At 31.9% G+C, this 19,476-nt stretch overlaps 1 protein-coding gene across 1 annotated transcript in view; it reads right to left on the reverse strand.

Moving 5' to 3' along the window:
- unm_sa1614 (un-named sa1614) overlaps positions 1 to 19,476 on the reverse strand; it is a gene marked incomplete at both ends in the record, with an annotated part of 36,430 nt that continues 16,954 nt past the window's right edge. The window contains 6 exons of the mRNA XM_083892626.1: positions 1 to 75; positions 1,172 to 1,297; positions 1,947 to 2,101; positions 2,522 to 2,565; positions 3,066 to 3,129; positions 3,218 to 3,382. Of these exons, the coding sequence (XP_083748752.1) occupies positions 1 to 75; positions 1,172 to 1,297; positions 1,947 to 2,101; positions 2,522 to 2,565; positions 3,066 to 3,129; positions 3,218 to 3,382 (629 nt within the window). The remainder of the gene's footprint in view (positions 76 to 1,171; positions 1,298 to 1,946; positions 2,102 to 2,521; positions 2,566 to 3,065; positions 3,130 to 3,217; positions 3,383 to 19,476) is intronic.

Below are 19,476 nucleotides of genomic sequence, written 5' to 3' on the forward strand. Positions count from 1 at the left end.
TCAGGCTGAGAGCAACTGGACGAAGGAGGACGGGAACAAACCTCTCTGGTCTGGTTCATCCTCGATGTAACCATGCTGCACACACACACATAGACACACATATTAGTTATTTTGCTTTATTTAATTTCTGTTTTTGATTACTTGTCAACAAAAAAGTGAAGACATTTGTTGTCATTTTAAAAACACAGTTTAACTGAAGCAGACTGTGCTACAGTTAAATCACTGATGCTGATTTTCTGAACTGATTTGATTACAACTCACAAGGATTCAATTCGGTTTTTAAATTGGATTTGATATTAATATCTTAAGCGATGAAACAGTTTCCATAGAAAATTTGCTTTTGTAGGAAAGAGATTTTCACTGCTGCAAAATGTATAAAATGTGGCTCTATTCATTTAAAAATATTAATGTAATGCCAAAGTAGTTGCGCTAATGCGTTTTCTATTAAATATGACAACAAAGTGCAACTCTAAACCTGTTCAAGTTCAAAAATATCCATCCTAAAATCTCCAACAGACATTTGAAAGTACTACACATGTTGTCCAGCAGAGGGAGCTGTGAGCTCAGCTTGGCAACAGTGATTTTGAGACGTCAAAGTGTCTGAAAAGCGACTGTGGCAGTATTTAAAAGTATATTAAAACACCGATCTCAGGATTTTATGAATCGGTTTCAGATCCTGAAATAAATACATTTGAAGTGAATCAGAAAAGAAGTTTAACCCTGAGCCCTAAAATACTCTTCTTCCTCCCTGACGAGAAGCTCAATTCAGTCATTTGTTCACTACGATCACAATGACTCAGTGAGGACGGGGATCGATATTCAAAAACAGCAGAATGAAAGTACTCAGGAGTGTCAGCATGAGCTTGAGCAGTGTGAAGAAAGGCTGCTTTGTTGAGCTTTGGCATGAAACCTTTTATAATTAGGTCAACTTTCCATATTTTCTTTCATGGAAAACGTAGTTATTGATGTTATTTCTAGCTTTGCGTTGTTTTGAAAGGCTGATTTTTTACTTTAATCATCTGATATATTGGATTAATATTTGTTGCCGTTTGTGTTTGTGAATATTCCTCATAGTGTTTTTGTGGATTAAGCTAATCCTCCATCCTAGATAATTGTGTTGTGATTTGCTGCTGCTGATATTGATGATGATGATGGTGGTGAAGATACATACCCACCAGTCGCTGTCCTCCTGCCCCAGCACCACCAGCACCTGTCCCTCGCTGAAGCTCAGCTCATCGTGGTGGTCGGCTTGGCAGTCGTACAACGCCTGAACGCGCCAACTTGTTGAGCCTCGAGGCTGACGGACATAAACACATCCACCGATATAAATCATATTAAAGGCGCCATATGTAAGAATGTGGCCAAAAACAGTTACTACATTCAAATTCAAAATACCGAGGTCTATTAGGTTTCGTTTTCATGACGTAACTGGCAACCCGTGGTTGCTCGGCAGCTGAGACGCTACAGACTGCAATGATTGGTAGACGGCGGTAGGTGGCGCCACATGCCAAAACATCATTTCAAAACATAAACACGATTTGCAGTCTGCAAAATATTTTTTTAATGCAAATATTTTGTCTGTACTGTTGTTGTTGGTGAGTTCAGTTTGTTATATGAACATTATTCCTGAGTCTCTGTGACATATTAGGAGGATTTTATGTCCAGTTGCTTTAGATTTATTACATAATGCACCTTTAAATATTAACAATTATTATATTATCAGAGGCAGCTGTCCTGTAATGAATTTTTTTTTTTTTTTAAATAAAACTAAGTAAGTGCACTTCTGTCTGTGCACAGTAATGATGTTCACTGGCTTGTTTGTATTACAACACACACAAAACATGTCATAACACGTGTTAACCGAGCGTTAAACGCAGACAATGAACAAGTGACTAGTGATTAATGATGTTGTTTGTTGTTGGGTTTTCTTTAGAGATAAACCTCACCACAGTTCGGCGAGGTAGCGGCTGAGGGGTGGGGCCTCGGTTGTCACTCTCAAAGCTCTGAGAGCGATGATTGGTGGGAGATCCGTTGGGCGGAGCTTTACTTGCAGGATGCAGGAAGTGGGCGGAGCTGCCGTCGCTGTCCGCCCTCCGAAAGCCTCGGGAATAGAAGAGAATGATGTCACAAATGTGTTGTTAACAACTTCATACGGTCATGAATGGTTTAAAATGACTGTATAGGGCTAATTTCGGTATTACTAGATATCAGAGTTTTTGATATACAAAAGAGTGTTATCGTTCCATCCCGATTTCAAATTTCCATCATGTTGGACATAAGCACTAGAACACAAGACTAGGAAAAGTAGTGAAGTTACCAGACAAGCTTGAGTTGGTTGTTATTTTTGGATATTTAAACAGTTGGTACGTTATTTTCTTTACTTTCACCCTAAACAAAGTGTTTAAACTACATAAACGTACATAAGAGTACAGTTCAACTGCTTCCCTGTGAGCAAACACTGATAACATTTACACGTGATGGATTCCACAGACTCTGGATCTGAGATCTGGACAGGAAATACCTCTGTGAGGCCGTTCAGCCAGTGTGCCGAGAGGAGACGCTGGACTGGAGAGACAGAAGACAGAGACAGAAGAGAGAGGGGGGGTAAGTTCAGTTTTCAGTCATTTTTTAGTAACAAGTCATTTAAACGTGTAAATCAGCTTCAGTCCAGCAGAGGACAGCACCGTCTCACAGTTCATGCCATCTAGTCTATTTTATCCTTTATCAGTACTGAGAGTGAAAAACACATTTAGTAACATGTTGTTGTTGCACTGTGGGGGGGGAAATACAAAATAATAAATAAATGAATAAGTAGATGTTGTCATTTATCTGAATTTGTTATTTTTCTTTATGATGCTGCTGATCGGTAATCATAACATAATGTGAGGATTGTTGACATTGTTACACACCACTGGTTACACTGTGTTGATGGTTTTTTCATCATTTCATGGTTCTTCTATTGAATGATTGATTATTGTCTGATTCACTGAGAACATTCTTTGTGATATAAAAAATATATAAAAATATAAACATTTTCCCCAACGATTCCTTGATCAGATACTCACACACACTTCTTAAAGGAGGAGTCTGGCCCGCTGTAGATCCTCGGGCTGGTTGGCAACCCATAATCTACCACACACACACACACACACACACAGTTAATTACACAGTGTCACTGGGAAAGATTTGTACTTGCAGCATGTCTCTGTGATGTTACCATGTGAGCTGGACTCGGAGCAGCTCCTCTTGTGTTGGATGACATTTGGAGGAGCAGGGGTTGACTTTCTGTTTCCTGTCAGGGGGAAGAAGACCTCCCCTTCTTCCTCCTCCTCTCCACCCAACCCCTCCCCAGCAGGAGGGGGAGGAGGAGGAACATTGGGAGCTGGAGAATGACAGAACACAGAGGGGGAGAATTTAGTTTCACAGACAAATCTGTGCCACGTAAGCACTAATGGTTAAATCACCAAGTGTCAGAGGTGGGACAAAGTCATTGTTTGGCAATTCACAAGTAAGTCTCAAGTCTTTGCCCTCAAGTCTCGAGTCAAGTCCCAAGTCAAGACAGGCAAGTCTCAAGTCAAATCCCAAGTCCTGCAGTCTGAGTTTCGAGCATTTGGCCGTTGTCACGTGAATTCGGTATGCAAAAAAATATTGTCAAAGGCCAAAATGTTGGGTGGAAAAATTGCCAAATAATTGAACCAAAATAGAATTTTAGTTCTTTTCCTGTCATTTTTTTCAGAAGAATGTTCCCAGTCTTATTTTTTTTTTCAAAACAGTTTTTTTCCCAAATAGTTTTTTTTTCATTTTTTGTCAGTTATCTTTGGTATTTTGTCCAGAATTTGACAGCCTGTCAAATTTTGGACATTTGGACATACGAACCAAATTGTCAAATTTTGGTCGACATACTAAAGTATGACTTTTTGTCAAATTGTAGTCGACATACTAAAGTGTGACTTTTTTGTCAAATTTTGGACCAAAATGTCTTTTTTCAAAAAAATTGTCAGATTTCGGACGAAATAGTGTAGTGTGACATTGAGGTCGACGACATAGTATAGTATTATGTTATGGTCAAATTTTGGGCTAAAAACAAATTTCCAAAAAATAGTCTGATTTTGGATGACATAGTATAGTATGATGTTTTTGTCAAGTTTTGGACCAACATTTCTTTTTCAAAAAAATGGTCAGATTTCGGACGAAATAGTGTAGTATGACATTGAGGTCAACAACATAGTATAGTATGACGTTTTGGTCAAATTTTGGACCAAAATTTTTTTTCAAAAAAATGGTCAGATTTCGGACGAAATAGTGTAGTATGACATTGAGGTCAACGACATAGTATAGTATGACGTTTTGGTCACAATTTGGGCTCAAAGCAAATTTAAAAAAAATTGTCAGATTTTGGACAACATAGTATAGTATGACGTTTTGTCACGTTTTGGGCTAAAAAAATAACATTTCAAAAAAATTATCAGATTGTGAACGACATAGTATTGTATGACCTTTTTGTCAAATTTTGGACCAAAATTTTTTTCCAAAAAAATTGTCAGATTTTGGACGAAATAGTGTAGTATGACATTGAAGTCGACGACATAGTATAGTATGACATTTTGTCACGTTTTGGGCTAAAAAATGAATTTTCCAAAAAATTATCAGATTTTGGACGAAATAGTATAGTATGACCTTTTTGTCAAATTTTGGACCAAAGTTTTTTTCCAAAAAAATGGTCGGATTTTGGACGAATAGTGTAGTATGACATTGAGGTCGATGACATAGTATAGTATGACGTTGTGGTCAAATTTAAGGCTAAAAAAGAACATTTCAAAAAAATTATCAGATTTTGGACGACAGTATAGTATGACCTTTTTGTCAAATTTTGGACCAAAAATGTTTTTTCAAATAAATGGTCAGATTTTGGACAAAATAGTGTAGTATGACATTGAGGTCGATGACATAGTATAGTATGATGTTTTGTCACGTTTTGGGCTAAAGAAGAAAATTTCAAACAAATTAACAGATTTTGGACGACATTGATAGTATGACCTTTTTGTCAAATTTTGGACCAAATTTTTTTTTTCAAATAAATGGTCAGATTTTGGACAAAATAGTGTAGTATTACATTGAGGTCGATGACATAGTATAGTATGACGTTTTGGTGACATTTTGGGCTAAAGAAGAAAATTTCAAAAAAATTAACAGATTTTGGACAACATAGTATAGTATGACCTTTTTGTCAAATTTTGGACCAAGTTCTTTTTTTTCAAAAAAATGGTCAGATTTTGGACGACATAGTGTAGTATGACATTGAGGTCGATGGCATAGTATAGTATGACGTTTTGGTCACATTTTAGGCTAAAAAAGAACATTTCAAAAAAATTATCAGATTGTGAACGACATAGTATAGTATGACCTTTTTGTCAAATTTTGGACCAAATTTTTTTCGTCAAATAAATGGTCAGATTTTTGACGAAATAGTGTAGTATGACATTGAGGTCGATGACATAGTATAGTATGACGTTTTGGTCACATTTTAGGCTAAAAAAGAACATTTCAAAAAAATTATCAGATTGTGAACGACATAGTATAGTATGACCTTTTTGTCAAATTTTGGACCAAAGTTTTTTTGTCAAATAAATGGTCAGATTTTGGACGACATAGTGTAGTATGACATTGAGGTCGATGGCATAGTATAGTATGACGTTTTGGTCACATTTTAGGCTAAAAAAGAACATTTCAAAAAAATTATCAGATTGTGAACGACATAGTATAGTATGACCTTTTTGTCAAATTTTGGACCAAATTTCTTTTTCAAAAAAATGGTCAGATTTTTGACGAAATAGTGTAGTATGACATTGAGGTCGATGACATAGTATAGTATGACGTTGTGGTCACATTTAAGGCTAAAAAAGAACAATTCAAAAAAATTATCAGATTTTGGACGACATAGTATAGTATGACCTTTTTGTCAAATTTTGGACCAAATTTTTTTTTCAAAAAAATGGTCAGATTTTGGACGAAATAGTGTTGTTATGACATTGAGGTTGATGACATAGTATAGTATGACGTTTTGTCACGTTTTGGGCTAAAAAAATAACATTTCAAAAAAATTATCAGATTGTGAACGACATAGTATTGTATGACCTTTTTGTCAAATTTTGGACCATATTTTTTTTTCAAAAAAATTGTCAGATTTTGGACGAAATACTGTAGTATGACATTGAGGTCGATGACATAGTATAGTATGACGTTTTGTCACGTTTTGGGCTAAAAAAGAAAATTTCAAAAAAATTATCAGATTTTGGACGACATAGTATAGTATGACCTTTTTGTCAAATTTTGGACCAAAATTATTTTTTTCACATAAATGGTCAGATTTTGGACAAAATAGTGTAGTATGACATTGAGGTCGATGACATAGTATAGTATGACGTTTTGTCACATTTTGGGCTAAAAAAGAAAATTTCAAAAAAATTATCAGATTTTGGACGACATAGTATAGTATGACCTTTTTGTCAAATTTTTGGACCAAATTTTTTTTTCAAATAAATGGTCAGATTTTGGACGACATAGTGTAGTATGACATTGAGGTCGATGGCATAGTATAGTATGACGTTTTGGTCACATTTTAGGCTAAAAAAGAACATTTCAAAAAAATTATCAGATTGTGAACGACATAGTATAGTATGACCTTTTTGTCAAATTTTGGACCAAATTTTTTTTGTCAAATAAATGGTCAGATTTTGGACGACATAGTGTAGTATGACATTGAGGTCGATGGCATAGTATAGTATGACGTTTTGGTCACATTTTAGGCTAAAAAAGAACATTTCAAAAAAATTATCAGATTGTGAACGACATAGTTTAGTATGACCTTTTTGTCAAATTTTGGACCAAATTCTTTTTTTCAAAAAAATGGTCAGATTTTGGACGACATAGTGTAGTATGACATTGAGGTCGATGACATAGTATAGTATGACGTTTTGGTCACATTTTAGGCTAAAAAATAACATTTCAAAAAAATTATCAGATTGTGAACGACATAGTTTAGTATGACCTTTTTGTCAAATTTTGGAGCAAATTTTTTTTTCAAAAAAATGGTCAGATTTTGGACGAAATAGTTGTAGTATGACATTGAGGTCGATGACATAGTATAGTATGACGTTGTGGTCACATTTAAGGCTAAAAAAGAACAATTCAAAAAAATTATCAGATTTTGGACGACATAGTATAGTTTGACCTTTTTGTCAAATTTTGGACCAAATTTTTTTTTCAAAAAAATGGTCAGATTTTGGACGAAATAGTGTTGTTATGACATTGAGGTTGATGACATAGTATAGTATGACGTTTTGTCACGTTTTGGGCTAAAAAAATAACATTTCAAAAAAATTATCAGATTGTGAACGACAGTATTGTGTGACCTTTTTGTCAAATTTTGGACCATATTTTTTTTTCAAAAAAATTGTCAGATTTTGGACGAAATAGTGTAGTATGACATTGAGGTCGATGACATAGTATAGTATGACGTTTTGTCACGTTTTGGGCTAAAAAAGAAAATTTCAAAAAAATTATCAGATTTTGGACGACATAGTATAGTATGACCTTTTTGTCAAATTTTGGACCAAAATTATTTTTTTCACATAAATGGTCAGATTTTGGACAAAATAGTGTAGTATGACATTGAGGTCGATGACATAGTATAGTATGACGTTTTGTCACATTTTGGGCTAAAAAAGAAAATTTCAAAAAAATTATCAGATTTTGGAAGACATAGTATAGTATGACCTTTTTGTCAAATTTTTGGACCAAATTTTTTTCGTCAAATAAATGGTCAGATTTTTGACGAAATAGTGTAGTATGACATTGAGGTTGATGACATAGTATAGTATGACGTTTTGTCACGTTTTGGGCTAAAAAAATAACATTTCAAAAAAATTATCAGATTGTGAACGACATAGTTTAGTATGACCTTTTTGTCAAATTTTGGACCAAATTCTTTTTTTCAAAAAAATGGTCAGATTTTGGACGAAATAGTGTAGTATGACATTGAGGTCGATGACATAGTATAGTATGACGTTTTGGTCACATTTTAGGCTAAAAAATAACATTTCAAAAAAATTATCAGATTGTGAACGACATAGTTTAGTATGACCTTTTTGTCAAATTTTGGAGCAAATTTTTTTTTCAAAAAAATGGTCAGATTTTGGACGAAATAGTTGTAGTATGACATTGAGGTCAATGACATAGTATAGTATGACGTTGTGGTCACATTTAAGGCTAAAAAAGAACAATTCAAAAAAATTATCAGATTTTGGACGACATAGTATAGTATGACCTTTTTGTCAAATTTTGGACCAAATTTTTTTTTCAAAAAAATGGTCAGATTTTGGACGACAGTGTAGTATGACATTGAGGTCGATGACATAGTATAGTATGACGTTGTGGTCACATTTAAGGCTAAAAAAGAACATTTAAAAAAAATTATCAGATTTTGGACGACATAGTATAGTATGACCTTTTTGTCAAATTTTGGACCAAAATTATTTTTTTCAAATAAATGGTCAGATTTTGGACAAAATAGTGTAGTATGACATTGAGGTTGATGACATAGTATAGTATGACGTTTTGTCACATTTTGGGCTAAAAAAGAAAATTTCAAAAAAATTATCAGATTGTGAACGACATAGTATAGTATGACCTTTTTGTCAAATTTTTGGTCCAAATTTTTTTTTTCAAATAAATGGTCAGATTTTGGACGACATAGTGTAGTATGACATTGAGGTCGATGGCATAGTATAGTATGACGTTTTGGTCACATTTTAGGCTAAAAGAGAACATTTCAAAAAAATTATCAGATTGTGAACGACATAGTATAGTATGACCTTTTTGTCAAATTTTGGACCAAATTTTTTTTGTCAAATAAATGGTCAGATTTTGGACGACATAGTGTAGTATGACATTGAGGTCGATGGCATAGTATAGTATGACGTTTTGGTCACATTTTAGGCTAAAAAAGAACATTTCAAAAAAATTATCAGATTGTGAACGACATAGTATAGTATGACCTTTTTGTCAAATTTTGGACCAAAGTTTTTTTGTCAAATAAATGGTCAGATTTTGGACGACATAGTGTAGTATGACATTGAGGTCGATGGCATAGTATAGTATGACGTTTTGGTCACATTTTAGGCTAAAAAAGAACATTTCAAAAAAATTATCAGATTGTGAACGACATAGTATAGTATGACCTTTTTGTCAAATTTTGGACCAAATTTCTTTTTCAAAAAAATGGTCAGATTTTTGACGAAATAGTGTAGTATGACATTGAGGTCGATGACATAGTATAGTATGACGTTGTGGTCACATTTAAGGCTAAAAAAGAACAATTCAAAAAAATTATCAGATTTTGGACGACATAGTATAGTATGACCTTTTTGTCAAATTTTGGACCAAATTTTTTTTTCAAAAAAATGGTCAGATTTTGGACGAAATAGTGTTGTTATGACATTGAGGTTGATGACATAGTATAGTATGACGTTTTGTCACGTTTTGGGCTAAAAAAAATAACATTTCAAAAACATTATCAGATTGTGAACGACATAGTTTAGTATGACCTTTTTGTCAAATTTTGGACCAAATTCTTTTTTTCAAAAAAATGGTCAGATTTTGGACGAAATAGTGTAGTATGACATTGAGGTCGATGACATAGTATAGTATGACGTTTTGGTCACATTTTAGGCTAAAAAAGAACAATTCAAAAAAATTATCAGATTTTGGACGACATAGTATAGTATGACCTTTTTGTCAAATTTTGGACCAAATTTTTTTTTCAAAAAAATGGTCAGATTTTGGACGAAATAGTGTTGTTATGACATTGAGGTTGATGACATAGTATAGTATGACGTTTTGTCACGTTTTGGGCTAAAAAAATAACATTTCAAAAAAATTATCAGATTGTGAACGACATAGTATTGTATGACCTTTTTGTCAAATTTTGGACCATATTTTTTTTTCAAAAAAATGGTCAGATTTTGGACGAAATAGTGTAGTATGACATTGAGGTCGATGACATAGTATAGTATGACGTTTTGTCACGTTTTGGGCTAAAAAAGAAAATTTCAAAAAAATTATCAGATTTTGGACGACATAGTATAGTATGACCTTTTTGTCAAATTTTGGACCAAAATTATTTTTTTCACATAAATGGTCAGATTTTGGACAAAATAGTGTAGTATGACATTGAGGTCGACGACATAGTATAGTATGACGTTTTGTCACATTTTGGGCTAAAAAAGAACATTTCAAAAAAATTATCAGATTGTGAACGACATAGTATAGTATGACCTTTTTGTCAAATTTTGGACCAAATTTTTTTGTCAAATAAATGGTCAGATTTTGGACGACATAGTGTAGTATGACATTGAGGTCGATGGCATAGTATAGTATGACGTTTTGGTCACATTTTAGGCTAAAAAAGAACATTTCAAAAAAATTATCAGATTGTGAACGACATAGTTTAGTATGACCTTTTTGTCAAATTTTGGACCAAATTCTTTTTTTCAAAAAAATGGTCAGATTTTGGACGAAATAGTGTAGTATGACATTGAGGTCGATGACATAGTATAGTATGACGTTTTGGTCACATTTTAGGCTAAAAAATAACATTTCAAAAAAATTATCAGATTGTGAACGACATAGTTTAGTATGACGTTTTTGTCAAATTTTGGACCAAATTCTTTTTTTCAAAAAAATGGTCAGATTTTGGACGAAATAGTGTAGTATGACATTGAGGTTGATGACATAGTATAGTATGACGTTTTGTCACATTTTAGGCTAAATTATATAATTTCAAAAAAAGTATCAGATTGTGAACGACATAGTATAGTATGACCTTTTTGTCAAATTTTGGAGCAAATTTTTTTTCAGAGAAATGGTCAGATTTTGGAAGAAATAGTGTAGTATGACATTGAGGTCGATGACATAGTATAGTATGACGTTTTGTCACGTTTTGGGCTAAAAAACAAAAAAATTCTAAAAAATTATCAGATTTTGGACGACATAGTATAGTATGACCTTTTTGTCAAATTTTGGACCAAATTTTTTTTTCAAAAAAATGGTCAGATTTTGGACGAAATAGTGTTGTTATGACATTGAGGTTGATGACATAGTATAGTATGACGTTTTGTCACGTTTTGGGCTAAAAAAATAACATTTCAAAAAAATTATCAGATTGTGAACGACATAGTATTGTATGACCTTTTTGTCAAATTTTGGACCATATTTTTTTTTCAAAAAAATTGTCAGATTTTGGACGAAATAGTGTAGTATGACATTGAGGTCGATGACATAGTATAGTATGACGTTTTGTCACGTTTTGGGCTAAAAAAGAAAATTTCAAAAAAATTATCAGATTTTGGACGACATAGTATAGTATGACCTTTTTGTCAAATTTTGGACCAAAATTATTTTTTTCACATAAATGGTCAGATTTTGGACAAAATAGTGTAGTATGACATTGAGGTCGATGACATAGTATAGTATGACGTTTTGTCACATTTTGGGCTAAAAAAGAAAATTTCAAAAAAATTATCAGATTTTGGAAGACATAGTATAGTATGACCTTTTTGTCAAATTTTTGGACCAAATTTTTTTTTTCAAATAAATGGTCAGATTTTGGACGACATAGTGTAGTATGACATTGAGGTCGATGGCATAGTATAGTATGACGTTTTGGTCACATTTTAGGCTAAAAAAGAACATTTCAAAAAAATTATCAGATTGTGAACGACATAGTATAGTATGACCTTTTTGTCAAATTTTGGACCAAATTTTTTTGTCAAATAAATGGTCAGATTTTGGACGACATAGTGTAGTATGACATTGAGGTCGATGGCATAGTATAGTATGACGTTTTGGTCACATTTTAGGCTAAAAAAGAACATTTCAAAAAAATTATCAGATTGTGAACGACATAGTTTAGTATGACCTTTTTGTCAAATTTTGGACCAAATTCTTTTTTTCAAAAAAATGGTCAGATTTTGGACGAAATAGTGTAGTATGACATTGAGGTCGATGACATAGTATAGTATGACGTTTTGGTCACATTTTAGGCTAAAAAATAACATTTCAAAAAAATTATCAGATTGTGAACGACATAGTTTAGTATGACGTTTTTGTCAAATTTTGGACCAAATTCTTTTTTTCAAAAAAATGGTCAGATTTTGGACGAAATAGTGTAGTATGACATTGAGGTTGATGACATAGTATAGTATGACGTTTTGTCACATTTTAGGCTAAATTATATAATTTCAAAAAAAGTATCAGATTTTGGACGACATAGTATAGTATGACCTTTTTGTCAAATTTTGGACCAAAATTATTTTTTTCACATAAATGGTCAGATTTTGGACAAAATAGTGTAGTATGACATTGAGGTCGACGACATAGTATAGTATGACGTTTTGTCACATTTTGGGCTAAAAAAGAACATTTCAAAAAAATTATCAGATTGTGAACGACATAGTTTAGTATGACCTTTTTGTCAAATTTTGGACCAAATACTTTTTTTCAAAAAAATGGTCAGATTTTGGACGAAATAGTGTAGTATGACATTGAGGTCGATGACATAGTATAGTATGACGTTTTGGTCACATTTTAGGCTAAAAAATAACATTTCAAAAAAATTATCAGATTGTGAACGACATAGTTTAGTATGACCTTTTTGTCAAATTTTGGACCAAATTCTTTTTGTCAAATAAATGGTCAGATTTTGGACGACATAGTGTAGTATGACATTGAGGTCGATGGCATAGTATAGTATGACGTTTTGGTCACATTTTAGGCTAAAAAAGAACATTTCAAAAAAATTATCAGATTGTGAACGACATAGTATAGTATGACCTTTTTGTCAAATTTTGGACCAAATTTCTTTTTCAAAAAAATGGTCAGATTTTTGACGAAATAGTGTAGTATGACATTGAGGTCGATGACATAGTATAGTATGACGTTGTGGTCACATTTAAGGCTAAAAAAGAACAATTCAAAAAAATTATCAGATTTTGGACGACATAGTATAGTATGACCTTTTTGTCAAATTTTGGACCAAATTTTTTTTTCAAAAAAATGGTCAGATTTTGGACGAAATAGTGTTGTTATGACATTGAGGTTGATGACATAGTATAGTATGACGTTTTGTCACGTTTTGGGCTAAAAAAATAACATTTCAAAAAAATGATCAGATTGTGAACGACATAGTATTGTATGACCTTTTTGTCAAATTTTGGACCATATTTTTTTTTCAAAAAAATTGTCAGATTTTGGACGAAATAGTGTAGTATGACATTGAGGTCGATGACATAGTATAGTATGACGTTTTGTCACGTTTTGGGCTAAAAAAGAAAATTTCAAAAAAATTATCAGATTTTGGACGACATAGTATAGTATGACCTTTTTGTCAAATTTTGGACCAAAATTATTTTTTTCACATAAATGGTCAGATTTTGGACAAAATAGTGTAGTATGACATTGAGGTCGATGACATAGTATAGTATGACGTTTTGTCACATTTTGGGCTAAAAAAGAAAATTTCAAAAAAATTATCAGATTTTGGACGACATAGTATAGTATGACCTTTTTGTCAAATTTTTGGACCAAATTTTTTTTTTCAAATAAATGGTCAGATTTTGGACGACATAGTGTAGTATGACATTGAGGTCGATGGCATAGTATAGTATGACGTTTTGGTCACATTTTAGGCTAAAAAAGAACATTTCAAAAAAATTATCAGATTGTGAACGACATAGTATAGTATGACCTTTTTGTCAAATTTTGGACCAAATTTTTTTGTCAAATAAATGGTCAGATTTTGGACGACATAGTGTAGTATGACATTGAGGTCGATGGCATAGTATAGTATGACGTTTTGGTCACATTTTAGGCTAAAAAAGAACATTTCAAAAAAATTATCAGATTGTGAACGACATAGTTTAGTATGACCTTTTTGTCAAATTTTGGACCAAATTCTTTTTTTCAAAAAAATGGTCAGATTTTGGACGAAATAGTGTAGTATGACATTGAGGTCGATGACATAGTATAGTATGACGTTTTGGTCACATTTTAGGCTAAAAAATAACATTTCAAAAAAATTATCAGATTGTGAACGACATAGTTTAGTATGACGTTTTTGTCAAATTTTGGACCAAATTCTTTTTTTCAAAAAAATGGTCAGATTTTGGACGAAATAGTGTAGTATGACATTGAGGTTGATGACATAGTATAGTATGACGTTTTGTCACATTTTAGGCTAAATTATATAATTTCAAAAAAAGTATCAGATTGTGAACGACATAGTATAGTATGACCTTTTTGTCAAATTTTGGAGCAAATTTTTTTTCAGAGAAATGGTCAGATTTTGGAAGAAATAGTGTAGTATGACATTGAGGTCGATGACATAGTATAGTATGACGTTTTGTCACGTTTTGGGCTAAAAAACAAAAAAATTCTAAAAAATTATCAGATTTTGGACGACATAGTATAGTATGACCTTTTTGTCAAATTTTGGACCAAATTTTTTTTTCAAAAAAATGGTCAGATTTTGGACGAAATAGTGTTGTTATGACATTGAGGTTGATGACATAGTATAGTATGACGTTTTGTCACGTTTTGGGCTAAAAAAATAACATTTCAAAAAAATTATCAGATTGTGAACGACATAGTATTGTATGACCTTTTTGTCAAATTTTGGACCATATTTTTTTTTCAAAAAAATTGTCAGATTTTGGACGAAATAGTGTAGTATGACATTGAGGTCGATGACATAGTATAGTATGACGTTTTGTCACGTTTTGGGCTAAAAAAGAAAATTTCAAAAAAATTATCAGATTTTGGACGACATAGTATAGTATGACCTTTTTGTCAAATTTTGGACCAAAATTATTTTTTTCACATAAATGGTCAGATTTTGGACAAAATAGTGTAGTATGACATTGAGGTCGATGACATAGTATAGTATGACGTTTTGTCACATTTTGGGCTAAAAAAGAAAATTTCAAAAAAATTATCAGATTTTGGAAGACATAGTATAGTATGACCTTTTTGTCAAATTTTTGGACCAAATTTTTTTTTTCAAATAAATGGTCAGATTTTGGACGACATAGTGTAGTATGACATTGAGGTCGATGGCATAGTATAGTATGACGTTTTGGTCACATTTTAGGCTAAAAAAGAACATTTCAAAAAAATTATCAGATTGTGAACGACATAGTATAGTATGACCTTTTTGTCAAATTTTGGACCAAAGTTTTTTTGTCAAAATTATCAGATTGTGAACGACATAGTATAGTATGACCTTTTTGTCAAATTTTGGACCAAATGGTCAGATTTTGGACGACATAGTGTAGTATGACATTGAGGTCGATGGCATAGTATAGTATGACGTTTTGGTCACATTTTAGGCTAAAAAAGAACATTTCAAAAAAATTATCAGATTGTGAACGACATAGTATAGTATGACCTTTTTGTCAAATTTTGGACCAAATTTCTTTTTCAAAAAAATGGTCAGATTTTTGACGAAATAGTGTAGTATGACATTGAGGTCGATGACATAGTATAGTATGACGTTGTGGTCACATTTAAGGCTAAAAAAGAACAATTCAAAAAAATTATCAGATTTTGGACGACATAGTATAGTATGACCTTTTTGTCAAATTTTGGACCAAATTTTTTTTTCAAAAAAATGGTCAGATTTTGGACGAAATAGTGTTGTTATGACATTGAGGTTGATGACATAGTATAGTATGACGTTTTGTCACGTTTTGGGCTAAAAAAATAACATTTCAAAAAAATTATCAGATTGTGAACGACATAGTATTGTATGACCTTTTTGTCAAATTTTGGACCAAAATTTTTTTTTTCAAATAAATGGTCAGATTTTGGACGACATAGTGTAGTATGACATTGAGGTCGATGGCATAGTATAGTATGACGTTTTGGTCACATTTTAGGCTAAAAAAGAACATTTCAAAAAAATTATCAGATTGTGAACGACATAGTATAGTATGACCTTTTTGTCAAATTTTGGACCAAAGTTTTTTTGTCAAAATTATCAGATTGTGAACGACATAGTATAGTATGACCTTTTTGTCAAATTTTGGACCAAATGGTCAGATTTTGGACGACATAGTGTAGTATGACATTGAGGTCGATGGCATAGTATAGTATGACGTTTTGGTCACATTTTAGGCTAAAAAAGAACATTTCAAAAAAATTATCAGATTGTGAACGACATAGTATAGTATGACCTTTTTGTCAAATTTTGGACCAAATTTCTTTTTCAAAAAAATGGTCAGATTTTTGACGAAATAGTGTAGTATGACATTGAGGTCGATGACATAGTATAGTATGACGTTGTGGTCACATTTAAGGCTAAAAAAGAACAATTCAAAAAAATTATCAGATTTTGGACGACATAGTATAGTATGACCTTTTTGTCAAATTTTGGACCAAATTTTTTTTTCAAAAAAATGGTCAGATTTTGGACGAAATAGTGTTGTTATGACATTGAGGTTGATGACATAGTATAGTATGACGTTTTGTCACGTTTTGGGCTAAAAAAATAACATTTCAAAAAAATTATCAGATTGTGAACGACATAGTATTGTATGACCTTTTTGTCAAATTTTGGACCATATTTTTTTTTCAAAAAAATGGTCAGATTTTGGACAAAATAGTGTAGTATGACGTGAGGTCGATGACATAGTATAGTATGACGTTGTGGTCACATTTAAGGCTAAAAAAGAACAATTCAAAAAAATTATCAGATTTTGGACGACATAGTATAGTATGACCTTTTTGTCAAATTTTGGACCAAATTTTTTTTTCAAAAAAATGGTCAGATTTTGGACGAAATAGTGTTGTTATGACATTGAGGTTGATGACATAGTATAGTATGACGTTTTGTCACGTTTTGGGCTAAAAAAATAACATTTCAAAAAAATTATCAGATTGTGAACGACATAGTATTGTATGACCTTTTTGTCAAATTTTGGACCAAAATTATTTTTTTCACATAAATGGTCAGATTTTGGACAAAATAGTGTAGTATGACGTGAGGTCGATGACATAGTATAGTATGACGTTTTGTCACATTTTGGGCTAAAAAAGAAAATTTCAAAAAAATTATCAGATTTTGGACGACATAGTATAGTATGACCTTTTTGTCAAATTTTTGGACCAAATTTTTTTTTTCAAATAAATGGTCAGATTTTGGACGACATAGTGTAGTATGACATTGAGGTCGATGGCATAGTATAGTATGACGTTTTGGTCACATTTTAGGCTAAAAAAGAACATTTCAAAAAAATTATCAGATTGTGAACGACATAGTATAGTATGACCTTTTTGTCAAATTTTGGACCAAATTTTTTTTGTCAAATAAATGGTCAGATTTTGGACGACATAGTGTAGTATGACATTGAGGTCGATGGCATAGTATAGTATGACGTTTTGGTCACATTTTAGGCTAAAAAAGAACATTTCAAAAAAATTATCAGATTGTGAACGACATAGTTTAGTATGACCTTTTTGTCAAATTTTGGACCAAATTCTTTTTTTCAAAAAAATGGTCAGATTTTGGACGAAATAGTGTAGTATGACATTGAGGTCGATGACATAGTATAGTATGACGTTTTGTCACGTTTTGGGCTAAAAAAACGAATTTCAAAAAAATTATCAGATTTTGGACGACATAGTATAGTATGACGTTTTTGTCAAATTTTGGACCAAATCTTTTTTTTCAGAAAAAATTGTCAGATTTTGGACGACATAGTGTAGTATGACATTGAGGTCGATGACATAGTATAGTATGACGTTTTGTCACGTTTTGGTCTAAAAAAAAGAATTTCAAAAAGATTATCAGATTTTGGACGACAAAGTATAGTATGACGTTTTTGTCAAATTTAGGACCAAATTTTTTTTCAAAAAAATTGTCAGATTTTGGACGAAATAGTGTAGTATGACATTGAGGTCGATGACATAGTATAGTATGACGTTTTGTCACGTTTTGGGCTAAAAAAAGAATTTTCAAAAAAATTATCAGATTTTGGACGACATAGTATAGTATGACGTTTTTGTCAAATTTTGGACCAAATTATTTTTTTCAAAAAAATGGTCAGATTTTGGACGAAATAGTGTAGTATGACATTGAGGTCGATGACATAGTATAGTATGACGTTTTGTCACGTTTTGGGCTAAAAAAAGAATTTTCAAAAAAATTATCAGATTTTGGACGACATAGTATAGTATGACCTTTTTGTCAAATTTTGGACCCACTTTTTTTTCAAAAAAATGGTCAGATTTTGGACGTAATAGAATAGTATGACATTGAGGTCGATGACATAGTATAGTATGACGTTTTGTCACGTTTTGGGCTAAAAAAAGAATTTTCAAAAAAATGGTCAGATTTTGGACGACAAAGTATAGTATGACGTTTTTGTCCAATTTTGGACCAAATTTTTTTTTCAAAAAAATGGTCAGATTTTGGACGAAATAGTGTAGTATGACATTGAGGTCGATAACATAGTATAGTATGACCTTTTGTCACGTTTTGGGCTAAAAAAAGAATTTTCAAAAAAATGGTCAGATTTTGCACGAAATAGTGTAGTATGACATTGAGGTCGATAACATAGTATAGTATGACGTTTTGGTCACGTTTTGGGCTAAAAAAAAGAATTTTCAAAAAAATTATCAGATTTTGGACGACATAGTATAGTATGACCTTTTTGTCAAATTTTGGACCCACTTTTTTTTCAAAAAAATGGTCAGATTTTGGACGAAATAGAATAGTATGACATTGAGGTCGATGACATAGTATAGTATGACGTTTTGTCACGTTTTGGGCTAAAAAAAAGAATTTCAAAAAAATTATCAGATTTTGGACGACATAGTATAGAATGACGTTTTTGTCAAATTTTGGACCAAATGTTCTTTTTAAAAAAATGGTCAGATTTTGGACGAAATAGTGTAGTATGACATTGAGGTCGATAACATAGTATAGTATGACGTTTTGTCACGTTTTGGGCTAAAAAAAGAATTTTCAAAAAAATTATCAGATTTTGGACCACAGTATAGTATGACGTTTTTGTCAAATTTTGGACCAAAATATTTTTGTTTAAAAATGGTCAGATTTTGCACAAAATAGTGTAGTATGACATTGAGGTTGATGACATAGTATAGTATGACGTTTTGGTCACGTTTTGGGCTAAAAAAAGAATTTTCAAAAAAATTATCAGATTTTGGACAACATAGTATAGTATGACCTTTTTGTCAACTTTTTGGACCAACTTTTTTTTCAAAAGAATGGTCAGATTTTGCACGAAATAGTGTAGTATGACATTGAGGTTGATGACATAGTATAGTATGACGTTTTGTCACGTTTTGGGCTAAAAAAAAGAATTTTCAAAAAAATTATCAGATTTTGGACGACATAGT

Source organism: Microchirus variegatus (genome assembly GCF_963457635.1).
Source record: "Microchirus variegatus genome assembly, chromosome: 7".
In the NCBI taxonomy this organism is placed as follows: domain Eukaryota; kingdom Metazoa; phylum Chordata; class Actinopteri; order Pleuronectiformes; family Soleidae; genus Microchirus; species Microchirus variegatus.